Raw genomic sequence first — 25518 nt, 5'->3', positions numbered from 1 at the left:
AAAAAGGTTGGGCACCCCTGGTGTATGTGTGTGTGTGTGGAAAAAATGATTGATAATAATGCCATGTAGGTACATACATAGTAGAGTACTATGTAGTTTACTGTGTAATTTAGGTCCCCTCATACAGCATGTGAGGTTTGGCACCATGTGTGCTTTTAAACCACGTTTCCGAGATAGGTTTGTTATGTGAACACATCGATGGCTAATCAGATTTGTCCCTAGACGGGGGAGAGGTTTCACTGAGAGAAAACTGAGTGGCTGAGTCATAGCGGATGACTCACCCCATCGTCCAAATAACTCATTCAATTTTGACACCCCCCCATCACACCGAGGGGGCGAGAAAACGCTCATCTCCTTGACCTCTCACCTCTAAATTGTTTCATTTGTCATTTGCACAAACGCTAAAATTTAAGGTGTGTGTCCTTGAATTGGACCGACAAGCAGCAGACACAAGCGTAAAGTGTGTGTCATTTAGGGACAAAATGGCCACCGGATTAACACTGATAATACGTGTTTATTTCACCCTGGCATGCATCACAGATACACCAACTCCTCTAAGAACATATGAGTCCCAGGGATACCATCAAATACAGATTTAGAAAAGTGAGACAGAGACAAAGGAGTGCAGACGTTACATCTGGAAATCAGGATTTTACTCGCGGAGATTCGAGAAACACACAACACATGTACAGAAGAGCACGACACCAAATAAGACACAGACATAGTAATTACAGACATCGTGTAATTTACAATCTCGTTAACAGGAGATTTAACAAACGGGCACCAGTGCATACACTGAAAAACGAGAAGAGGAGATCACGTGGGAAAAGAAAAGACAAGCATCGCAAATATTCTTACAATTCATTAAAGGTGATCTTGGTCAACTCGAGGTGATCTTTTTTTTTTTTGCAATTCTGATAGTCATACGTACGAACAGAGGAACACCACTTTGCTATCAAAAGCATTAAAAAAATGCTCTGTTATGAGCTGAACACACAACTGGCATAATATGAACAACAAAGCAATCTGAAGAGCATCATCAAAGAGCCAAGTAGAAACTTCAAGACTGTGTTGACTCGATTTAGCACCAGTTAGGCTGCCCCCCACAAATTTAGATGTTAAGGAGAAGGTCCCATGACAGTGTTTTCAGAAGTACTTTCAGAATACTTAAACTCACCAGGGGATTTCAATACTGGCTCGTAATTAGTTCAAAATATCTTGCAGGGTGAGTTTTCCATCTGCATAATCAAGTGGATGATTTTGTTTACATTAGTGCACCACCACCACCCCTCGCCATGCCCGGCACTTCCCACTAATGAGTTACTTACCGTTTGGAAGAAAAGTCGGTCTAAATACCTAATGCTTCACAGACTATGACAAACATCGAAATGGCAAACCCAATGGCATTAGTGCGGGGGGGACCCCCCGGGGGGGACCCCCCCCCCGGGACCCCCGCAGTGGTGGCAGGTGGCTGTGTAACATCTTAGACCCAACAGTATGCCTAACTTTTCCTAACGTACAAAAGCAAACATACATAAATAAGTAAATAAATATAAAACATACCTTTATTTTCAACAGTGGGCTAGGGCTGCGTGGGACGCACATTTTCGATAATAAAGTGAGTAAACGCTCCGTTCCATCTCTGCTACACACGTGCCTTACAAACAAAACAATGACGTCATACTGTGGCGACCGGGGGGCGATATTATGAACCCTACATAGCCCTCGCCAAAATCCCGTACCCTGTCCCAAATCTCGCGAACGGACGCCGGATTTCCGCTGCGTTGCTAAGGAAACAATCAACTATCAACTCGGTGCGAAGCAAAGCTAACGTTAGCTACCTTCAATTTTGTAATTTTGTATTTTTCGCAATTTTGGACAGCTGGCTGCTTTTGTAATTTTGGACTGCTGGCTGTCAACAACAGAACGGAGGTAAGTAACGTTAGTTGTCTGAAAATGAACATATATCTAATAAATAGACTTTCTCACATTTAAGAAAGCTGATCAGTATCCTATGCTCAAACGTGGAGCAAGCAAAGATTGAGTTAAAAACGTTAATGTTGATTGTGGATAACTTAGACAGGTTAAATTGTGGGTGTACAGCGTTTCCTTGATGAGCGCTAACCCCATAACAACATATTTTCGCGTTGCTACGGTGGCGCACACGTGACAAAGCCAGAAACGGGATTTTGGCGAGGCCTATGTAGGGTTCATAATATCGCGACCGGGGGAGGCGGTCGCTCTGACTGTCGGCGGTTCCGCGCTAGGGGAGCGCAATGGCTGATGGGACTGTTAATGTTAGATTTTAAATTGACCTTTCGCAAAGTCCCGCCCCCCTTAGTTACTGTTGCTATGCCCGTCAAGCATTTCAGAACTATCCCAGGAAGTAGCCGGAAACACCAAAACATGAAGGAAGAAATCAGCGCATTGTGTGGGTAAAAGTAACAGTAATAATACTTTAGCTGTATTAGCTATCAACAATAGCTAGTAGCAAGCTTAGCTTGGAGCAGACAGGTATTTTTGTTGATTTTGGATGGATTAAGCTGGCCATGGGGTCTGCTATACTGCCAAATCTATTGCCGACGTTGCGCTTCTTGCGTTCTGAGTTTCAGGAAGGGAAAGAAAATTACACCCCTCCAAACTTTTCAGATGTCTAGTATCCGATTTGCAGATCCCATAGGCACACCGTTTCAGCATTTTGTTGTGTGTTTGAAAGCTTGACGGACCGTTGCTAAGGTAGGATTGGACAAGCACCGTTCTGGGGCGGTACTTTGCGAAAGGTCAATTGTGTTCATGTTGTGGTTATTCTTGTGTTGTTGTTTTTGGGGGTTCGACTCAGACGAGAAGACCGTTTACTGATTAATTGGCTGTAGGACCATGACTGGGACCGATGTCGCCACTTGTGACTTGGGCGGGGGGGGGGGGGGGGTTCGTTATGTTGTTGTCAGTTCCGGTCCGTTCTGGCCGGTGTGAATAGAAGAGCCCTCCTGGGGTCGTGCGGTGTGTGGGGAGTTGGGACTGAAAAGAGACCTCTGCCTCTGGACGACTCCTTTCACGCCGGCTCGCCACAATACCTTTTGGTTTTAGTTGGCAGCCCCCCTGCTTAAAACATCTTCCCGCGCGCCCACCCAATGGTTTAGATTAACACACCGGAAAATTACTAACAGAGAAATGTAATGTAGTTTTGACAATGCCATAATTTGCGGTCATGATATATTTGCATTTGCACCATTACACGTTAGCATGGCACCATGTGCCATGGAAATGGACTGGGGTCTGTTTGAAACATTTAATGTTGCATGAAATGTTCTGGAAAGTGGATTTACCACGTATGTCACAATGCTTGCTTGTTGCATCCATAAAAAGAGTGCATGAAATTAGAAGAACGGATGAAATAACTAAATACTAATAATAAATTGAATACTAAAGTGTGTGTGTGTGTCGGCCCTGTGATGGACTGGCGGCCTGTCCAGCGTTGCGGCCCAATGACTGCTGGGATAGGCTCCAGCAGGACCAGTGGCTTGGATAATGGATGGATGGATGAAATGTTGGAAAGTTGGTTATGCATATTTACAACAAACAGCAGCATCCCATTAAAATGCTGCTCTGTAAATACTGAACCCACAGTTTTATATTTAATTAATTTCATGAACTAATTTGTCAACTGATACCTAATTAACGTATAACTGATGCTTTCTAAGGACAGGATGTTGTGTTTCTGTAAAGCCCCTTGAGGCAAATTTGTAATTTGTGAAATTGGGCTATTCAAATAAAATTGACTTGACTTTCTGAGAATAGTTTTACTACTGCAAACGGGAAAAAAACCCTCGTTTTTGTGCTTTTTAATTTGTTTTTTCCAGTTTACACGTCATGGCCCAAGTGGAGCTAAATCCGGTCACGTAGGTATAAATGTGCATCCAAAGAACATAACCGTTATACTGCTGGTGCTGACGACTTCCACAGGAGAGAAAAACACCCATTTCCTCTCGTTTCAGACCTGCTCAGTTCACCCGGATTTGGGAAAGATGCTCTCATTCCCATAATGGACCGAGCCCAAGGCCAGCCTTTGGAGTAAAGGTACCATGCTCCGCTCCGGTACTGGTGGCAAGACATGGCAAATATACGAATACGACATGCAAAGGTGAAAACAATTCAGCGCTACTCATCAAAAGAAATGCTAAATCCATCCCCTAATTAAACCGGCGTTCTTTATTAGTCTATTGTTCCCAACTATCACTTTATCTCCCTTTTCAATTACGTTGGTCTTCCTTCCTTTTAAGATTTGCTACTTAATATTCCTGGCACTTCCTTTTAACATTCTCCGTAGTCTCACAATGAGATTTAATAACCCCCGCAGCCTTAGGGAAGGCCGTGCGCAGCATCAATATACTGATTTAGTCGTCGAAGAAGAGCCGCTTGTACACACTCGCTGCACCACTGGCCAAAATAATCGTGTGGGAAGTTTTGCGACACTTAATTCTGTTGAAGCAGAAATATTGGTGGGTTTGTCCACTTGGCTGATTCGGTACCTTAACGCACCCACCAGCTCCTCTCTCTCTCTGTCCTCCCCCTTCCCTCAGAGCCTTTCCTCGTGGGATCTCTTCTCCTTCTCGTCTGTCACTGAGAACTGACGGAGTGTTTACTACAGGGCTCGCCGGGCTCCTTCGTAGCACCGCCGTACACACCCACGCCCTTCTGCATCCAGGGGGCGACGGCGCCCGGGGTGACTTTGCCGCAGCGTGCTAAACTGGCCACCTGGGCCGGGGTCAGGACCCGGTCCCAGAGCCCCACCTGGGACAGCTCCCCGACCAGAGCCTGGGACGAGTCAAAACCCCCACCTAGAGAGTCCTGGAGATGGAGAAAGGGAAACAAAGGAGATTGAGTTTGGATGACGAGATGGAGGGATGATACAAAGGCAAAGGGAGTAGGTGCAGAAGAGTTGAGCAAAGAAAGAGGGAACCGCAGATTTAAGAAAGTGGAAAACACACACACAAACACACACACACACACACACACCTCTTATCAAATATTAGTACTTCTCCCGTTTCTTACCTGGCTGACCTCCCCCACCCCCCATCCAAACTGCAATCAGTCCAAATACTCACACTCGTTCATTCATTCATTCATTCATTCATTCATTCATTCATTCATTTCCTTATTTGTTCAGGTTTAATTCAAACATTTATCCCTCACATATTTGATAACGTTGTACCTTTTTTATTAGGTTGTTAGAGCCCGTGGCCAAGGTGGGAAATGAGCTCCTAGGCCTGTCATAGTTATTGGCATGCTTTATTTATTGACCCACAGTGTTCACCGATTGACTGATTCATTCATTCATTCAATTAATTAATTAACCCATGTTAATTCATTTATTCACTTATTCATTCATCCATTCCTTCATTCATTTAATCAATCAATCAATCAAACAATTAACCAACCAATCAATCATCAGTTCGTGACATTCATTCAATCATTGATTCATTGATTCATTTGTTGATTGACTGATTCTTAATTTACCTGCTCCTGTCCCAGTATGAGCACTCCTCCTGGTCTGAGGAGGTGTCCGGGTGCCAGCCCGTGGCCTTCTCCCCTGAGCTTGCCCCCCTGGTAGGCCTGCCAGACTCCCCCCTTCTGACTCCAGGTAACACAGAGGTGCTGCCAGCTGCCTCTGGACAGGTTTAGAGGTAACTGGGCGACCTAGACAGGGTAAAAGGAAAGTTTAAATAAATTAGAAACTTGGACTCAAAAGGCTGCGGCGAAAATTTGGAAGGATTTTCCAAAGGGAAGGATTCAAAATTGCACGCAGCTGCAGAAAATATTCAATATTCAGTTCTGTTTGTGTTGTAATTAATAATCAGCACTTGAATAGTTCGTCAGATCCTTATATCGTTTCTCCTGTAATATCAAGAATGCGAATCCAGTTTCAGCACCAAACAGCAATAACAGGATATAAAACATCGGAAAGGATTCTATAAGTGCAAGAATTACAACTTTCACAAGCTCTATTCATCTCCAAGAATCCCTCTGGTAGTCAAAGTTATAGCCTTATTATATTAAATGAGCAATTCTTTCTTTTATTACAGTCTCCAGGGTCCAAGCAGCTGGGCTGAATACCTCTGAATTCTCAAAGACATGTTATTATCTTCAAGGACAAAGAGCTACTGCTTCCGGCATCCATTACCATAATGGCTTCAATGTAATTTACCTGAAGGCACTTTTCTGCATATGAAGCAGGTGAGGTGCTGTAAATGGTACCTAAGTTTCTCATATAAAACACAGAGACATTGCTATTCAGACTGTCTGCTAAATTGGGTTTGCGTTTGTTGTTACGAGACGTGATCTTGCAGGCCTGTTGGGACAGTGACCCTTCCTGTTCTGATGTGGAGTACACCGGTTTCAAATACAAAACACGTCCAGATTACACTGTTCACTTTGTGTGACTCATCTTTCTCCTTGTCTCGTACCATTTCAACCAAAAACATGTTATTATAAAAGCAGACATTTCTCCCATTGATTTCTTGACGTCTTCCTTCTCACCTTCCAGACACACATCTTGCAGACATACCTTGCACCTTGCAGACACACACTGCACCGAATGAAAAGATGGACATCAGAAGCTTGCCTCGTCGATTTTTGCTTGATCTAGTAATGACGAATTAAACCCTGAACTCTTATCCTGTCTTTTGTTTTGACTAAAGCCCTATTCGTGTGGGACTAGTGTTACCTGGGGAAAACACGTGATTTAGAAATGACACCCCCCCATGTCTGTGTTTCATGTGGGGCATTTGCACCAGTTAAGCACAGTCAGTAGTTTACTCAAACTTACTGACATCTTTTTTTTTTTATTTCCCATTTTTCTCCCCAGTTGTACTTGGCCAATTACCCCACTCTTCCGAGCCATCCCGGTCGCTGCTCCACCCCTTCTGTCGATCCGGGGAGGGCTGTAGACTACCACATGCCCCCTCCGATACATGTGGAGTTGCCAGCTGCTTCCTTTCACCTGACAGTGAGGAGTTTGGCCAGGGGGACGTAGCGCGTGGGAGGATCACGCTATTCCCCCCAGTTCCCCCTCCCCTCTGAACAGGCGCACCGACCAACCAGACGAGGCGCTAGTGCAGCAACCAGGACACATACCCACATCCGGCTTCCCACCCCAGACACAGCCAATTATGTCTTTAGGGACGCCCGACCAAGCCAGAGGTAACACGGAGATTCAAACCAGCAATCCCCGTGTTGGTAGGCAAGGGAATAGACCGCCATGCCACCCGGACACCCCTCAAAATTTACTGACATCTGATTAGAAATGTCAAGACTCCATGTAACATCTGCTTGCTGCCATGCATGTTATCCATCTCATCATCTTTCGAGATTTTGCTCTTCTGATGGATTTGATCTTGCTCGTTCTGCAAATGGGCCTCAGTGCTGTGTAGCGAGATCCTGAATTTGCACCCTAAATGCTGTCAAAACTTTCATTCATAATTTCCACTGCAGCCTCCATAATTCTCAACCAGAAAAAAAGCAGCAGAGAAAACAAAAAACCTTGCTAAAAAAACAGCAACCCCAAAATACTGAGATGCCAAGTCACATGGGACTAATACTATCAGATGACCTCTGTGTGTGCTGAAATATGGCAGGTAATTTGCGCTGGAATTTTACTTTACAAATTACGGACATGACTGATTCACACAGGATTAAGATCACAGACAACCTCCACAATTCCAGGTCCCCAGGTAATACTAGCCCCATGTGAATCGGGTTTAAGACTATGTCCACACTAACCTGCAGAAATTTGAAAAAGCCATCTTCATGGTGAAAATGGGAAGAATGATTTCCGTCCACACTGATGTTTTTGATCATATTTGAAAAGTTGACTACTCACATTGAAAAGACAAAACAACAGAAACACGAGGAGGTCTCCTCTGCTGGGCATGTACACACAGCTTTATGATGATCACATGAAGAGCCCAGAAAATTTTAATCAGTTCATCTGGACACAAGGTTTAATTCAGTGTTTCTCAACCCTGTCCTCAAGGATCCCCTATCCTGCATATTTTCTTTGCAACCCTGAATAGGTACCTGTTTGTAGTTATTCAACCAATCAGCAATGAATTTTGTCAATGTTGCACACCTTGCATAATTAAGTGCTGCGAGATGATTGGTCGAGTAAGTACAAGCAGGGCTACCTATGCAGGGTTACAATGAAAATCTGCAGGTTAGGGGTTCCTTGAGGACTGGGTTGAGAAACACTGGTTTAATTGGCGAAACGCTGACTTCGTCAGTTCTCAGCTGACCACCGATATCCCCAACCTTACAAACAGTACAGCTGCATAATGACCAAAACCCGCAATCTAACACCGGTTTCATTGCAAATTGCAGTGACCATTAACATGTATTACTCACAGAGGATTTAGGGGAACAGCTGCAGTCGCAGCATTGCAAGATGGTGACAGATGTACTCTCAATAATGCCCCCTTTCCACTGCATGCTACCGGCTCGACTCAGCTCAACTCTCCTCGATTTTTTTTGGTTTTCCATTGGGCAAAAGTTGGGGATAGTACCTGGTACCAGGTACTTTTTTTGGTACCACCTCCGTCGAGGTTCCAAGTGAGCTGAGCTGATACTAAGAGGTGACATGAAAATACCACTATAAATAAATAAATAAAATATAAATATATATAAATATATGTGGCTGGAATAGGCTCCAGCATCACCGCGACCCTGAGAGCAGGATAAGCGGTCAAGATAATGGATGGATAAATATATGTATATATTTATTTGTATTTATTTAAATAAAAACAAAATCTTAAAAAAAAACCCTAGTCAACACGCCCACAAATGACCAGCGGGGTTTCGCCGTGAGGGGATACGATCTGCAGTGGAAAATGAAATCCCAAAAAGTAAAGCGAGTAGAGTCGAATAGAGTAGAGTCGAGTTGAGCCAGTATCATACAGTGGAAAAGGGGCATTAGCCTCGGTTCAGGGATGGTCGTTCCCTCTTCACAGATTGGACTCCCCGTTCAAACCAGTGTTCCTCCCGTTTGTTTAGCAGGGCCTGGGTAAGTGTGGTTATCCTAACTGGGCATTTGTCAAGGCCAGGAGGATGCCCAGACAGTGCACCACCAATCAAGGAGAGGAGAAGGACAACAGCTGCTTAAGTGTAAATCAGTGGTGATTCCGTATGTGGTGGGAGTTTTGGAACCGTTGAGACACGTATTTTCCAAACACTATTTCTCAGTTGCTTTCAAACCCAGAAAATGCTGTGCCAGAAATTGGTCTACCCCAGGGATCAGGTTCCCTGTCACAAACAGAAATATAGTGTATGCTGTGCCAGGAGGATTATCGTGCATCAAGGAAACCAAACAAACTCTGGCCAAGCAGATGGCACAACACAGAAGAGCTACCTCGTCAGGCCAGGACTCCATGATCTCCACCCACCTACAACTAAACCTTGTTTCCAGATGAACTAATTCAACTTTTCTGGAATTCTACACCTGAATTAATGAGCATGTATCAAGACGTCACATGACGAAATGCTCCGTTTTCATCATCCACACTATAACAGGAAACCAGCATTTTCCAATTTAACCAGTCAGGAGTGGCAGAGAAGTATGTAAGAGTGGTGCAGGATATTTATGAGGGCAGTCTGACAGTGGTGAGGTGTGTGGTAGGAATGACGGATGAGTTCAAGGTGGAGGTGGGATTACATCAAGGATCGGCTCTGAGCCCTTTCTTGTTTACAATGGTGATGGACAGGTTGACGGACAAGCTCAGGCAGGAGTCTCTCTGGACTATGATGTTCGTGGATGACATTGTGATCTGTAGCGAGAGTAGGGTGCAGGCTGAGGAGAGCCTGGAAAGGTGGAGGTATGCACTGGAGAGAAGAGGAATGAAAGTCGGTAGAGGAAGAAGGAATACATACATCTGAATGAGAGGGAGGGCAGTGGAATGGTGAGGATGCAAGGAGTAGAGGTGACGAAGGCATATGAGTTTGAATACTTGGGGTCAACTGTTTAAAGTAACGGAGTGCAGATGAGAGGTGAAGAAGAGAATGCAGGCAGGGTGGAGTGGGTGGAGAAGAGTGTCAGGAATTATTTGCGACAGAAGGGTACCAGCAAGAGTTAAAGGGAAGGTTTACGAGATGGTTGTGAGACCAGCTATGTTATATGGTTTGGAGACAGTGGCACTGAAGAAAACACAGGAGGCGGAGCTGGAGGTGGCAGAGTTGAACATGCTAAGATTTTCATTGGGAGTGACGAAGAAGGACAGGTTTAGGAACGATTATATTAGAGGGACAGCTCAGGTTGAATCGTCTGGAGACAAAGCAAGAGAGGTGACTTGGACATGTGTAGAGGAGAGATGCTGGGTATATTAGGGAGAAGGATGCTGAATATGGAGCTGCCAGGGAAGAGGAAAAGAGGAAGGCCAAAGAGGAGGTTTATAGACGTGATGAGGGAGGACATGCAGGTGGCTGGTGTGACAGAGGAAGATGCAGAGGACAGGAAGAGATGGAAATGGATGATCCGCTGTGGCGACCTCTAACAGGAGCAGCTGAAAGTAGTAGTAGTAGTAGTAGTAGTAGTAGTAGAGTTTTTTTTCTCGAAAAGCTGTTTTCAGTGATCAAAAAACTCTGGCTTAGTGTGGATGAGACGCCAAGACAGAGAGAAAAAGATGTGTTCTCAAAATTATCAATTTAAGTGTGGATATACTCTTGAGATGCACTGGTGAGACAACGGCGATAAGAAAATATCACATGACCCTTGACCTCAACAAGGGACAATGCAAGGAAAATCCACCGCAATTTTCAAACTAATGTGCTGTTTTATACTGTTCATAGAGTCGATTTAAAATTTCAGAAATCCAAATGAAAATACGTATATCAGAGTACAGCCAAACATCAAGTCAACCATTGGTTCCCACCCTGGGATCCCTGTCCCCTCTAGGGGGCACCATAGATCACAGGGGGGGTGCGAGGCTTTGTCTTCTCTGAGATTGTCAAAATCAGATTTGCACAACACACTTACTGGATGATTTATACAGTAGTCTGTAGGCTACTTAGTAGGCCACACCTCTGTGACCTCTCCACCTCTGTGACCCGTGCTTTCAGTCAATTTGGTCAAGTCAGTTAGCTAGCTCATTTTCGTTTTTCCTGCAGTCAGAGCATCACTGCTTTATGAATGAAACAACACATCTGAGAAACATTAAAGTGCTGATGACTCATCAGTATCAAAAATACAATAAGACTATATCTCGAGAGCTACCTTAACTTTGGTTTTATCGAAGGGCAGGACAGGTCTGGGCCAGAATGTGTCATTTGTGAGGAGGAGCTAGCTGATGATAACATTAAACCAAGCAAAATGAGACGACACGAGGAAACCAAACACCGGGAGACTATTGGTCAAGGTCAGGAATGTTGTGAGAGGAAAACGCAGTGGACATCAAAAGATCCACAGACATCAGAAAAGCATTAGAAAGAGCAGGCAGGGATTTACACAGAGCCATTTGAGTGTTGGCTATTAATTGCCAAGGCTAAAAAGCTGCGCACTTTTGGAGAGCAGCTTATCAAACCCACATAACTGAAAGTTGTAGAGAGGCTGTGCGGCCCACAGGTGGGGGACAAAGTGAAAACTGTCCCACTCTCTGACAATGCCATCAAAGACAGAATTGATAAAATGGCTAGAGGTTGTCAAAACCAGCTGCACGAGAAGCTTAGGAATGTTCCTTTTGCTATTCAGCTGGATTAAATGACAACAGTGACAGACGAGTCCGTGCTCATCGTTTCTGTGCAATATGTCCACGGTGATGACTTGAAACAAGACCTTCTTATGTCTACCAATCAAACCACAACAACAACAGGCCAAGATAGTTTTATGGCTGTAGACTCTTACCTCTCATCCATCAATCTACGAGAATCTTGTTAATGCTGCACTGGCAGGGCTGCAGCGATGATGGGCAAAAACATGGGATTTAACAGCCAATTGAAGGAAAAAGCCCCGGGGTGAGCAATTTTCCACTGCATGCTTCATCGCCAATTATTGGCCAGTAACAAAAGTTTCAGAGGACCTTCGTAGCAGCTTGGCAACTGTTCGTTAAGGCTTACCCTACCAACAATAGACTGTTTGCCCAGCTGTGTGAGGATGAAGTGCATCAAACACTACTGTTACACAGAGGCAGGCTGCTTGTTGCATGGACAAGTGCTTGTGTGTTTTATAGAACTGCAGGACGAAAATAAAGGAATTCTTGCAAGATCACGATAAACCACTGTGAACAGCTGGCTGATGCGTTTTGGATCAAAACGGCATACCTAGCAGACACATTCACTCATTACAATAAGACCAACAAGTGGATGCGGGCCCTGAATTCTGAACTGAATGTCATGCAGTACAAAGATGCTCTTGGCACTTTTGTGTGCAAATTGGAGGACAGATTTGGGAAAAGGTCAAAACAGGAGTTACAAAATACATTGGGGGGGGGGGGAACCTTTGAAGTAGACGATCGACCATGGCAAAAAAAATGCTCCAATGCTATCAATGCCACCCAATGCTGGGACATTTCATTTTATATAAAGATACTATATATATATATATATAGCGTTTTTTTCCCAAAACCATCAATGGTGTTGTTATAAGTGCTCAACTAATGAGGAGCAGAATATCAATTATTGATCAGATGTCCATTTATCAATTGATATATATATATATATATATATATATATATATATATATATATACACTACCGTTCAAAAGTTTGGGATCACCCAAACAATTTTGTGTTTTCCATGAAAAGTCACACTTATTCACCACCATATGTTGTGAAATGAATAGAAAATAGAGTCAAGACATTGACAAGGTTAGAAATAATGATTTGTATTTGAAATAAGATTTTTTTTACATCAAACTTTGCTTTCGTCAAAGAATCCTCCATTTGCAGCAATTACAGCATTGCAGACCTTTGGCATTCTAGCTGTTAGTTTGTTGAGGTAATCTGGAGAAATTGCACCCCACGCTTCCAGAAGCAGCTCCCACAAGTTGGATTGGTTGGATGGGCACTTCTTGCGTACCATACGGTCAAGCTGCTCCCACAACAGCTCAATGGGGTTCAGATCCGGTGACTGCGCTGGCCACTCCATTACCGATAGAATACCAGCTGCCTGCTTCTGCTCTAAATAGTTCTTGCACAATTTGGAGGTGTGTTTAGGGTCATTGTCCTGTTGTAGGATGAAATTGGCTCCAATCAAGCGCTGTCCACTGGGTATGGCATGGCGTTGCAAAATGGAGTGATAGCCTTCCTTATTCAGAATCCCTTTTACCCTGTACAAATCTCCCACCTTACCAGCACCAAAGCAACCCCAGACCATCACATTACCTCCACCATGCTTAACAGATGGCGTCAGGCATTCTTCCAGCATCTTTTCATTTGTTCTGCGTCTCACAAACGTTCTTCTTTGTGATCCAAACACCTCAAACTTGGATTCATCCGTCCACAACACTTTTTTCCAGTCTTCCTCTGTCCAATGTCTGTGTTCTTTTGCCCATCTTAGTCTTTTTCTTTTATTGGTCAGTCTCAGATATGGCTTTTTCTTTGCCACTCTGCCCTGAAGCCCAGAATCCCGCAGCCGCCTCTTCACTGTAGATGTTGACACTGGTGTTTTGCGGGTACTATTTAATGAAGATGCCAGTTGGGGACCTGTGAGGCGTCTGTTTCTCAAACTAGAGACTCTAATGTACTTATCTTCTTGCTCAGTTGTGCAACGCGGCCTCCCACTTCTTTTTCTACTCTGGTTAGAGCCTGTTTGTGCTGTCCTCTGAAGGGAGTAGTACACACCGGTGTAGGAAATCTTCAATTTCTTAGCAATTTCTCGCATGGAATAGCCTTCATTTCTAAGAACAAGAATAGACTGTCGAGTTTCAGATGAAAGTTCTCTTTTTCTGGCCATTTTGAGCGTTTAATTGACCCCACAAATGTGATGCTCCAGAAACTCAATCTGCTCAAAGGAAGGTCAGTTTTGTAGCTTCTGTAACGAGCTAAACTGTTTTCAGATGTGTGAACATGATTGCACAAGGGTTTTCTAATCATCAATTAGCCTTCTGAGCCAATGAGCAAACACATTGTACCATTAGAACACTGGAGTGATAGTTTCTTGAAATGGGCCTCTATACACCTATGTAGATATTGCACCAAAAACCAGACATTTGCAGCTAGAAAAGTCATTTACCACATTAGCAATGTATAGAGTGTATTTCTTTAAAGTTAAGACTAGTTTAAAGTTATCTTCATTGAACAGTACAGTGCTTTTCCTTCAAAAATATGGACATTTCAATGTGATCCCAAACTTTTGAACGGTAGTGTATATATATATATAATCCAGTGAGTCAAGTAAATTCTTTATGAGACAGTACAAGCCTGTTTCATGCCATAAGCAATCATCAGCTGTCAAATATATATATATATATATATATATATATACACATATACACACACACACACTCACAATACATATATATATACATATATACATACATACATACATACACATACTATATAGTGTGTGTGTGTGTGTGTATATATATATATATATATACTATATCATGGCTGAAAAGGCACACAGCAATCTCTCTCTCCCTCTCTCAGCCATTAAATACCCGCCTGCAGTGCCGACATCACTTTACCTTGTCGTTCACCAGCAGCTCGGTGGGGGTGTGCAGGCCCTGTAGCAGCACTAGTTCATTGGGTTGGTCTGGGACTGCATAGGACAGGGGGGTCCCTATGCCCCTCTCAGCGGGCCGCAGCCACAGACAGGCGGTGAAGGCCTGCAGTTCTGGGATGGGATGCATCACAACGGCATACATGTAGTTAGTACGCGACGGGAAGGACAGTCTGTAGCCCTCGGGGTAGAAGTGTCCAGAGACACCTGGGAAACAAGAAATACAGAATAGATGACAGAGAGGGGGTAAGGGAGGGGGGAGAGAGAGAGAGAGAGAGAGAGAGAGAGAGAGAGAGAGAGAGAGAGAGAGAGAGAGAGAGAGAGAGAGAGAGAGAGAGAGAGAGAGAGAGAGAGAGAGCATGTCAGGGAAAAGCAACTGACTTTTAATGCCATTTAGGCTTTATGGAGAAGCACCCTGAGTGCCTCAAGTTGAAAAATGTTCAACTCTGGACAAATGCAACGATAGACGATATCCAATCTCGTATCACAATATAGATATTACGTCGATATATTGCCCAGTTCTGGCCCAATATGTGGAGTCGCGCAGCTAAATCACCTATTGCTAACGCTTCCATGTAAGTGATTGACAGGCGACTCTGTGGTTGCCTAACTGCACATGCCTGTCACTGCCAAAAACACATCCAGTGTGATGGAGATCAGCATAGACCTTTTCTTCTCTTCTCTATGTCCCCCATATACATACATGCACAACGCAATTTTGCACAAAGTTGGACGCATTTCTAACCAGGTGTGTTTGTGTGCACACTCATACACAAAAGCACACAAACACACATTTGTCAGATCTGTCCACCCGCGCTCCCCCTGTCTTACAGAGGTGTTTGCTTTTAAGTAAAAGTCATTGATCCCTTTGAATTACTCTTTGTCTCTGGTTGCAGAACACATCATCAACCATTCTCTCTGTGCTCCCCATTCGCCTTTGTACATCTCTCTCTCTCTCTCTCTCTCTCTCTCTCTCTCTCTCTCTCTCTCTCTCTCTCTCTCTCTCTCTCTCTCTCTCTCTCTCACTCTCACTCTCACTCTCACCTTCCTCCAGCCCTGTGATGCGGTGGTGTAGTTTATTGATGCCGTGGTCGATCTCTTGCTTGTGTCTCTGTGTTTCCAGCCTGAGGGCTTTTCTCTCCTTTTCCAGCAGCTCCACTTTCCTTCCCAGCTCTTCCTCCAAGTCCTCCATCCTCCAGGGCTCTCCTGTGTCAGCTCCGTGCCCCGGCTCATCCAGCCTTTCTGGGCCGTCCAACGACCCGCCTTCCCCTAGCATTCTGGAAGCGTTGGCATCCGTCTGGTTCTGAGGGAATGGGCCAATGTCTGACTGCAGCAGATGGAGACAGAGGATGGGAAAGGGGTTCAGCACCGGCTTGACAATCTATTGGATATTTCGCAGTCCTGTCTTTATTTGCTCTGACACAATTTTTACCCATCTGCACCTCACTCATGTTGCATTTGTCAGGGTGTGGATAGAATAAGACATGTTATTTTCAGCTTTTGAACATTTCCTTCTGAGGCTGGTCCACGTTTTAGTTCAAGCTCCATCTGTCAGATGCAGCTCTTCATAGTGCCATGTGCACTTAGCTTGATCTCAGTCATAGCTAGGACACTTCACACGCTTCCCATATGATCCCATGAGGGTTATATATTTATAAAGTGGTACGTCTCGAGATGTAAACCGTTGTGGCATCCTTATCAGAAAATTCAAAACCTAATTTATTGGCCACTCACTATTGCTTGGCAGAGATATATGACACGAGGAGGCCCGGGGTACAACACAGATTGTTTTCATCCCATTTTAGTGTAGTTAATGCAGAAATGTATGCATGACCTTGATTTTTATTTTCAAGGCTCACCTAGGCTCATTTCGGAGATCATCAGCATGCTTTTGCATAATGATGAAGGATTTATATAGCCTTGTATCATTACCTCAGTAGTTATTTTGATGTGTGTTCACGTTGCATGGGTTGGAGTCATTATGAGTGCAATAGATCTTGGAGAAGGTGTCCTAAGCCATCATACGTACTATATAAGAGGACCTGAAAGATGAGGCGAGCTTGTGTCTTTTTGCAGATTCATTCAGTGCCGATTTGGCAGTACTTTGGGCATGATTAATCAACGCCTCGTTATTTGAAATAGGTCGTCTCACATGTGGCGGGCTGGTCGGAATTAAGTTAAATCAATTATACATACAGAAGCAAGACGAATAACTGAGACTGAGCAAGAGGACCAGCAGGAGAGTGCTCTACTTCTCCCATAAAAACAAACTGCTGTGCACTGGATATGTGGGAGAGCTACAGGGCAAGGGGGAAACAGGCTCTGCAAGAATTTTATCAGCCATACCTTACATTATACCCAGTACATCCAGCACACCGAGACCAGCGTGCTGTGTGATGCAGCAGACTGGCGGAGATGAAATACGGGGAATACAGACTCTGCAGAATACATAAACAGTGTGTGTGCCCGGTATCATACCTATAAGCTGTATATGATAGAAATACACAAATACCACAGGTGAAATTAAATAGAAAAAAAGGCTCAATCTAATGATACAAATTCTAAAGGACACTGAATCTTGCGAAATGATTAATAACACAAAATTAAACCAAACCCAGTTCCCACAGGACACATAATAAAAAAAAACCCATCACCTTAAACAGATTGGCTTGGTTATATTTCAGACTAGTAAGTGACCCACAACCAAGTTGCGGCGATCATGACGTTTATTAGCTATCCACCCGTCTAAATCTCCCTCCTCTTCATCCTGCCAGCTAACCCCCCCCCCCCACTCCAACTCCCTCCCCCCAAATGCTCAGAATCATCTGAAATGCCGAGAAGTGGTTTTTAGCCATTTTCAGAAAAATTCATATTTTGCATATTTATGCATAATTATGCATAATTTTAATTTTCTGGGATTTTTCCCTTACTCTCTGAGACAATACCTACCACCTCCAAAAAGAATTAGGATCATAAATGCTTTAGCTTTCGGTCCCGCTATCTACTCTAACTAACACACACACACATTCCGAAAATATATGAGTAGAAGGTGCGAAAGTACCCACACCTGTACAACACGTCACAGAGAGGATACATACCACCGTCTCTTCAGTTTAATTTCTTGTAGAGCCAGCAGGCAAGAGCATCTCTTCCTCGTCGTCAGTGTCGGACGCCATGACAGAAGTGTAAACAACACGCAAGCATTGTGGGTAATGTAGTGTTTCACGGACAGTTTTACAGGAAACTACAACGCGGAAGTGCGCTAGACTATGGAAGCCCAAATGACTGCGGACATTCCTCGTGGAGTCCGCTCCGCGTGCGTTCCGCCCGAGTATGTTTGGGCCTTTAAATCTGATTCATCAGATAAGACACTCGGACACTTCCACGCGCGCAACAGCGGACAACTTTATTGTTCGTCAGACCCGCCAAAACCCGAACCGCCCGCACGCGCTGATTTACGTTCAAAAACAGAAAACTTTATTGAGTTCACTTCACGTGACAGCTGCCATATACGCCCGTGCTCGACCCATGCAAATGCGACTCTGACGTTGTGGCTTATTTCACGGACGCTTTGTAGTTCCAACGCTGCTCGCTGTCTCCGACCGCCATCCAGCAACCCGTTAAGAACGCGAGGTTTGTGCGAACGGCGGAAAGAGCCGAGGCGTGACGTAGCCAGAGCCCGCCATCTTGTTGAACTGCTCAGGATTCTGAAGGGATTCCACATATTTTATGCATATTCCGCATATTATGCATAATTTTAATGTTCTGCTATTTTTAATAGGTGCCCCTGATCATCCCCAATAACCTCCAAAAAGAATCAAGGCCCCAAGTGCTTTAGTTTGGCCGTTTATAGACTCGCACACAGACACACACCAGACACACATTGTTAAAATACAGGAGTCGATTTTCCAAATGTGATCCTTGGTATATCTTACTAGTATGTCTTAGCAACGTGGTTCTTGGTTTCACTGCATATAAAGACACATTTTGCGGCAATCGTGGGAATTTACCCAGTATTTATAGTAAAATGTTATCATTAAACGATGAAATGTCACGGTGAGCTTGCAACATTTGCAAGTTTTCGGGAAATTCATACCTACAACATGTAATGTACTGCCTTTCAAAGCTGCCGCTGTGTTGTAAACCGTAGAGATGCAAACACACTGCAATGCAGGCTGGTGATCTGACTATGTGCTGGAGACAGATGCTGAGATACACTGGGACTTAGGGATGCACACGCCGGCATTTCTGGCTTTAGTTTAGAGGTTGAAAAGTTTGTACAGTGGTGTGATGACCATCATGTCATTGCACTAACACTAAGTAAACAGAAGAAATGATTTACGATCCAGGACATCTGGGCGATCGTTCTCCACTACTGATCCATAACACTTGTATTACCCAGGTTCATTCTTACAAACACTTGGGTGTACATATTGACCGTAATCTGTCTTAGCATGTCCATGTGAATTCTGTATGTACTAGGGTCCAACAGCGACTCTATTACCCCCCCCTTTTGCCCCCTCCTAATTGTACCCCACTCTTCCGAGTCGTGTCTGTAGGGATGCCCGATCAAGCCGGAGGTGACACGGGGGATTCGAACCACCGATCCCCATGTTGGCAGGCAACAGAATAGATGGCTACGCTCCCTGGGTGCCCGCAACTCTACTTTTTGCGCCGACTCAGGGTATTTGGGGTTGGACAGAGGGTGATGATGTCATTTTATCATGCTGGTTAAGTTAAAATCACAAATAAACAGGATGGCCCACACAGCAATGAAAGTGATGGGGGTGAGGGGGCCTCCCTCCCTCTCTCCCATCTGCTGCTCTCTGAGAAGACAATAGCTAATCAGGCTAGGGAAATTAGCGCTAACCCCTCCCGTGTCCTGTACTCAGAATACAAACTGCTCCCATCAGGTAGACGCTACAGGGGTCCTATTAAATACAGGATGAGATACCCGAGCAGGTATAAAAACTCTTTCATCCCTCTATCAGGGAGTCTCCTAAACTCAGGACATAAAGAGGGGGTGAAATGAGGGGTGGTGTTGCAGGTATTTGAATGCACTTTATGTCTGCACTTGTCTGTGCTATGCACTTTATGTCTGTTACTGCACTATAAGCTATGTATTTCTATGTGGCAGCCTTTACGACCAAGAAAAATTTCCCTCGGGACAAATAAATTAGTTTTGAATCTTGATCAGCCCGAAGTATCCAGCAATAAAAAGCTTGCCAACTGAGATAAAGTTGTGTACTTTTTTTTCTTTTTTTTTTAAAGTCTTGTCTGGTAGAGAACCCCCCCTTCCTTGTGTTCGGGGAAAGATTTGTATTGTTGGCAACACCGGCATCCTTATCACTAGGGGGGAAAAAATATCACATCATATTTTCTGCATCATAGCCGTTTTTGACAGCCTGGTTCAAATATTTGGAGTCTAACTCTTGGACCACAATGGCGATGAAGTGGCTGAATTTTACATGATTCATAGTTTTCAAAGACATCGGCTGACAAAACGAGCAGCTCTGCGATGCCGGATTAGTGCTGCTACCGATTAATGTTCTGATTAATGGCTACACCGAAACCACCGACACAAGAATTTAACTCCGAAGTGGCCAAAACGACGGAAAGACACTGATGTAACCGGTTATTTTCTTGCCCGGTGCGGGATTCGATACGAGGTGTACGTTACTAACCGCTCGGCTAAAGAGTCAGACCCCTTAACTGGGACTACCGTGTCTTATCAGTAGTTTACAGTCGTCACCCTCCACGGAAGCACGCCCTCGCGCTTTGTTATTCCCGCGCTCCGAAGAGACTTCTGAGGATCTGCACACTTCCGGATCCCACCACTGCCACCAATGTAACCGGTTATTTTCTTGCCCGGTGCGGGATTCGATACGGGGTGTACTGCACCACAAGGCGACGTCACTAACCGCTCGGCTAAAGGGTCAGACCCATTAGCTAGGGACTAACGTGTCTTATTAGTAGTTTACAGTGACACTGACAGACACTGGTTTTAGAAGTGCTAAAGAACAATGTCAGCAAAGCCAACGTTCGCTTTTTTTTTTAATTGAAAATTCATGTTTTTGCACTGATGTGCTGTTGCATGTGTCCCCGTGTTCTCTGTACCAACCAAATCAGCCCAAAACGCCACTGCATTATTTATAACACATGTGAGGGGGAAATGAATGAGGAAATCTGCAATCTTCTCTTCATCTCTGAAAACGTGTGCTGTGCAGCTATGCAGCCTAAATAGACCACTCGCTATAATCTAAGGACTACATAACCTTTGCAATAACGGCTCGCTATAACTCTCCCTGATGTTTACATGTGACGGATCAACCTCAAAACCATTCGCAGAACGGTCTTATTCTGACAAACCGCGTCCATGTGGGACCACGTCTATCTATTTGCATGCCAAAAATACACCAAGAAGACCAGAGGAGTTATAACTTTACACTCACATCACTAACAATCATTATTATCCTGCCTCTCTCACGTGCCAGATTGGAGCAGGATGATCGCTGGGCCACCAAAACTGCGTGCAATAGGCCGGACATGTTGCAATGTGGGTATGTGATTGTCACTGGATCCTGACAAGGAACGTTTCCCCAAAGCTGAGATGCAGTAAAACAGTTGCCTACCTCATATGCACGCCTTCTAGAGAAGGAGCGCCACTTTATTTTGTCATCGTACAGGTTACAATGAATTTGTCTTCTGCGTTTAGCCCAGCAGGGGGCAGCTGCAGCGCCCGGAGACCAACTCCACTTCTTCTTTCCATTGCCTTGCTCAGGGGCACAGGCAGGAGTATTAACCCTAACATGCATGTCTTTTTGATGGTGGGAGGAAACCCACCGCAGACACGGGGAGAACATGCAAACTCCACACAGAAAGGACCTGGGACGGCCTGGGGTTCGAAGCCGGGAACTTCTTGCTGTGAGGCGACGGTGCTAGCCACAGATTGTAGCTCAACATTTAATACTGTAGCGAATTCGGGGGGCAACCACAGGAACTGCCGCGGCCGGGACGCGAACCCGTATCGCCCGCACCGCAGGAGACATCGCTAACCGCTAGACTAAAGGGTCAGACCCGCCAGCCAGCGGCCAGCGTGTCTTCTTATCCATGCACGTTACAATACGATACAGCCGCAACTAAGAAGCTGAATGACCTTAATATCCCCCCTGTCATTACTAGATGGTACCAGTCGGTTATAACCACCGGTAACAACAGGTCAGGGTTAATGGTACTCCCCCAGAGCATCGAACCGTGTGCACGGGTCAGCTCAACCGTCCTTTTTACCGTAACGAGTGTAGAAGCTACAACGCTAACATTCACATCAATCACATGATACTGCCACCTTAGCTCTAATAAAAACCGGCAGCGACTTATCCGACTACTATTCAGAGATACAGAGGTTTGTAAAATGGTGTGTCCACGACCACCTCGTCTCGAATGTTGCAAAGCCCTGAGGATATGGTGTTCGACCCCGCGGGAGATAGCGACCGGGGGCCTGTGGCCGTCCACGATGCAACCGTCTCACAGGTCTCCTCATACAAATACTTGGGTATTTCTACTGACAACTCATTAGCCTGGACCACCCTGTGGACGGCCTCAGTAGCAACGACTCCACTTCCTGCGTCGAGTTCATGGTGTTGATCAAAAATCCATGTTGGTCTTTTATCAGGCAGTCTCAGAGGGCCGTATCAGATACGGCAGCGCAGCCTGGTTTGGTAATCTCTCCGTGCAACTCAAGTCTGAACTGGTGTCACTGATGCAGACTGCATGAAGATGAGGAGGGTAAAACGACGTCCATGCTTGCAGTCTACTTACCAACAGGCTACTTACTCTAAGGCAAGCCAGTAGGAAGGTTACTGAGCCATCCCGTGTTCTGCACGCTACCGCCCCCTGGGAAGAGATTCGGAGTCCCGTGCTGCAGATTAAATAGATTTTAAAATTCACGTATCCCTGTGTCAATAAAACTTTTAAATAGTGGCAGATGAGAAAAACACGAGGGCAGGATGGACACTATTTGTTATGCTTTTGTTGATGCGTGTTTCCTGTTTGACTATAGCTGCTTTTAGGAACCTTGCTGTAGGTTTTTATTCATTAACACCTTTGTATGTTTTTGCACGTGGAACGTTTGCTCCCTACGGCTGCAGCATGGGTGAAAGCCCAAGCCGAGAGAGAGAGTTCCCCCTAATTGTATCCGGCCAATTACCCCACTCTTCCGAGCCGTCCCGGTCGCTGCTCCGCCCCCCTCTGCCGATCTGGGGAGGGCTGCAGACTACCACATGCCTCCTCCGATACCTGTGGAGTCGCCAGCTGCTTCTTTTCACCTGGCTGTGAGGAGTTTCGCCAGGGGGACGTAGCGCGTGGGAGGATCACGCTACCCCCCCCCCCCAGTTCCCCCACCCGAACAGGCGCACTGACCGACCAGAGGAGGCGCTAGTGCAGCGACCAGGACACATACCCACATCCGGCTTCTCACCCGCAGACACAGCCAATTGTGTCTATAGGGGCGCCTGATCAAGCCGGAGGCAACACGGGGGATTCGAACCGGCGGTCCCCGTGTTGGTAGGTAACAGAATAGACCGCTACTCTACCCGGACGCCCCGAATCTTGAAATCTTGACTTGTGATGCACAGTGCATGAGATATCTAAAACAGCATCATACAACAGCTGTTGGCCAGCATAACCATCAGCCCTAGATGAGTTTATCTCGGGTGTGCTTACATTCAGCCAGTGGCCTGTGCAGAATCTCATATAGCCAACCAGGCTAGGGCCGCGACAATGAAGACGCGTGGGGGTGGGTGGGTGGGGGGGTTATCAAGTGTTTACCACCATTACAGAAACTATTTGGCAATCTCTGTTTTACTTCGCTTAACTAATAAACACACCAGAGGCCGATGATATGAGTGTTACGCCATGTGCTCCAGCTCCCTGCTCTCTCCTATAGGGACTACATCCTTCCTTATGTTTCACCCCGGTGATCAGTAAAACTCGTTTCGACCCTCTCCGGAGATTTGAGGTGACACGTGTGATCGGATAGGCTGACCTCAGGTTTCTTCTCCCCTGAGCTGCTCACATTTGAAAGATACAACAGCAGAGCAGGCCGATCAAAACGTGAGACACGCAGAGACACTGAGCCATGCTGGCTGGCATGCTAACAGAGAGACGGGGAGCAGCATGATGGGGTGTGTGCTCTTAACAGGGAGGCTATCCATTATGCATGATCTCTCTCTCTCTCTCTCTCTCTCTCTCTCTCTATAGACAAGATGAAGTCGTACATCTTTGGATTCTGCTTATGTAGTGGGCCATTCTGATGCGTTTCCTCCTCCTGCAACTCCTCAACTCCTGCTGCTTGTTCACCCCCCCCCACCCCCTCTCTCTGTCAGATCCCACTGCTGTGGGAAAGGGCTTGGGAATGATTACAGCAAACTGAATAATCAATGATGGCACTTAATCACCTGATGAACAGAGAGATAGTAACCTAACCATCAATATCCCCAAAGTCAAAGCCACCCCCCACCCCACCCCCAGCCGAGCTCGTGGTGCTACACCCCTTCACTCTCGGTCAACATGTAAAAACCTTATATATTCGTAATGAACCACACAGAGACATCCCCACAAACCCTGAGGAGGGGGGGGGGCTAAAACCTGATAGCGAGGTGGGAGTGAAATAAACATCCTGTCTGCCAAACAGGTCAAGTTTAGTTTAGTTTTGTTTTGGGTTTTTTGTAAATCCCTAAATCACAATTCAGTCCCAGGGGGCTTCACAGCCACATTACAGTGCAACAGATGAAATGCAAGTGCAGATGTATAACCCCCCTACACCCTGAAGGACTCGGAAGAGGAAAAACTCCGCGGGAACATAACAACTCATCAGATGTGCAAGTCAGTCTAGCAGTAATTAATACTATCAGCAGCATTTCCAGGTTACTGAAGCGGTCTATCTTGATGCACTCACTACGGAATGGCTTCATTCCGCACACTTCACCAACCTCTAGTTTCTCGATGCGGTCTTTGAGTTGGGCTATAGCCTGTTCCAGCTCGTCCACGACCCGGACGGTGAGCAGGTGGACACCCTCCGGACTGTCCCGCACCATGACGCGGTCGCGGGGCGCCTCCTCGGCGGCGGCTTTGCCCCCCCGCAGCCCCGCGGAGGAGGCGCCCCGCCGTCTCTCCGAGCTGCTGCGGCCGTCCAGCCCTCTCTCGCACTCGGACAATTTGTTGGTCAGCTCCCTGATGGTCCTCTGGTCGGTGGAAATCTGGTCTTTCTGCTGCAGGACGGTTTGCCGGAGCTCCTCCGCGGCGACGCGGAGGTGGCCCCAGTCGTCGCGCGTGTACAGCGACGCCTGGTCCGCTTGCGGCGGGAGGTCGCCCCGGGTGTTGCATTCAGCCGCGGGGATCGGCGTGCAGATGAGCCGGCTAACGGCGGGGTCGTGTCCGGTAAGTCCGGTGACGACCCCGTCCACCGACCCACCGCCGAGCCCGACGTTGAAGGTCGGTGCCTCGGAACCGGGTGTTTCAGAACCGTGGAGAGCGCCGAGCGGTCCGGACTCCGCCGGAGTCTGCGCGGCGTCCGGATACAGAGACTGGTTACCGGCCGCCGCCGCCGCCGGTCGCTGCGCCTCCGCGGCAACCCTGGACGACCCGGTGTGGACGGCGGCGATGATGCAGATAACCGCTCCGATGAAGGCCACCATGCCGGCGGCGAGGATGACAACGATGAACTTCAGGTTGGCGGCAGAGAGGGAAGCGATCGCTGATTAGAAAACTGGTTTCTGTGTGATTCGGCTCAGCGAGGCACTTGGAGGTCGGAAATGGCAA

At 46.0% G+C, this 25518-nt stretch overlaps 1 protein-coding gene across 1 annotated transcript; it reads right to left on the bottom strand.

The window, feature by feature from the left end:
- Positions 1-4617: 4617 nt before the first annotated feature.
- cbx6b (chromobox homolog 6b) lies at positions 4618-25421 on the bottom strand. Its single transcript, XM_056288610.1, has 5 exons — positions 24690-25421; positions 15745-16027; positions 14666-14907; positions 5518-5697; positions 4618-4848 (listed from the first exon to the last, which is right to left on the bottom strand). Exons 1-5 carry the CDS (start codon positions 25392-25394, stop codon positions 4618-4620), a joined length of 1641 nt encoding a protein of 546 aa, XP_056144585.1. The 5' UTR covers positions 25395-25421.
- Positions 25422-25518: the final 97 nt, after the last annotated feature.

This window comes from Lampris incognitus, chromosome 10 (assembly GCF_029633865.1).
Source record: "Lampris incognitus isolate fLamInc1 chromosome 10, fLamInc1.hap2, whole genome shotgun sequence".
NCBI classification, from domain to species: domain Eukaryota; kingdom Metazoa; phylum Chordata; class Actinopteri; order Lampriformes; family Lampridae; genus Lampris; species Lampris incognitus.
The sequence above is the reverse complement of the archived record's forward strand: the minus strand, read 5'-3'. Positions and strand labels throughout refer to the sequence as shown.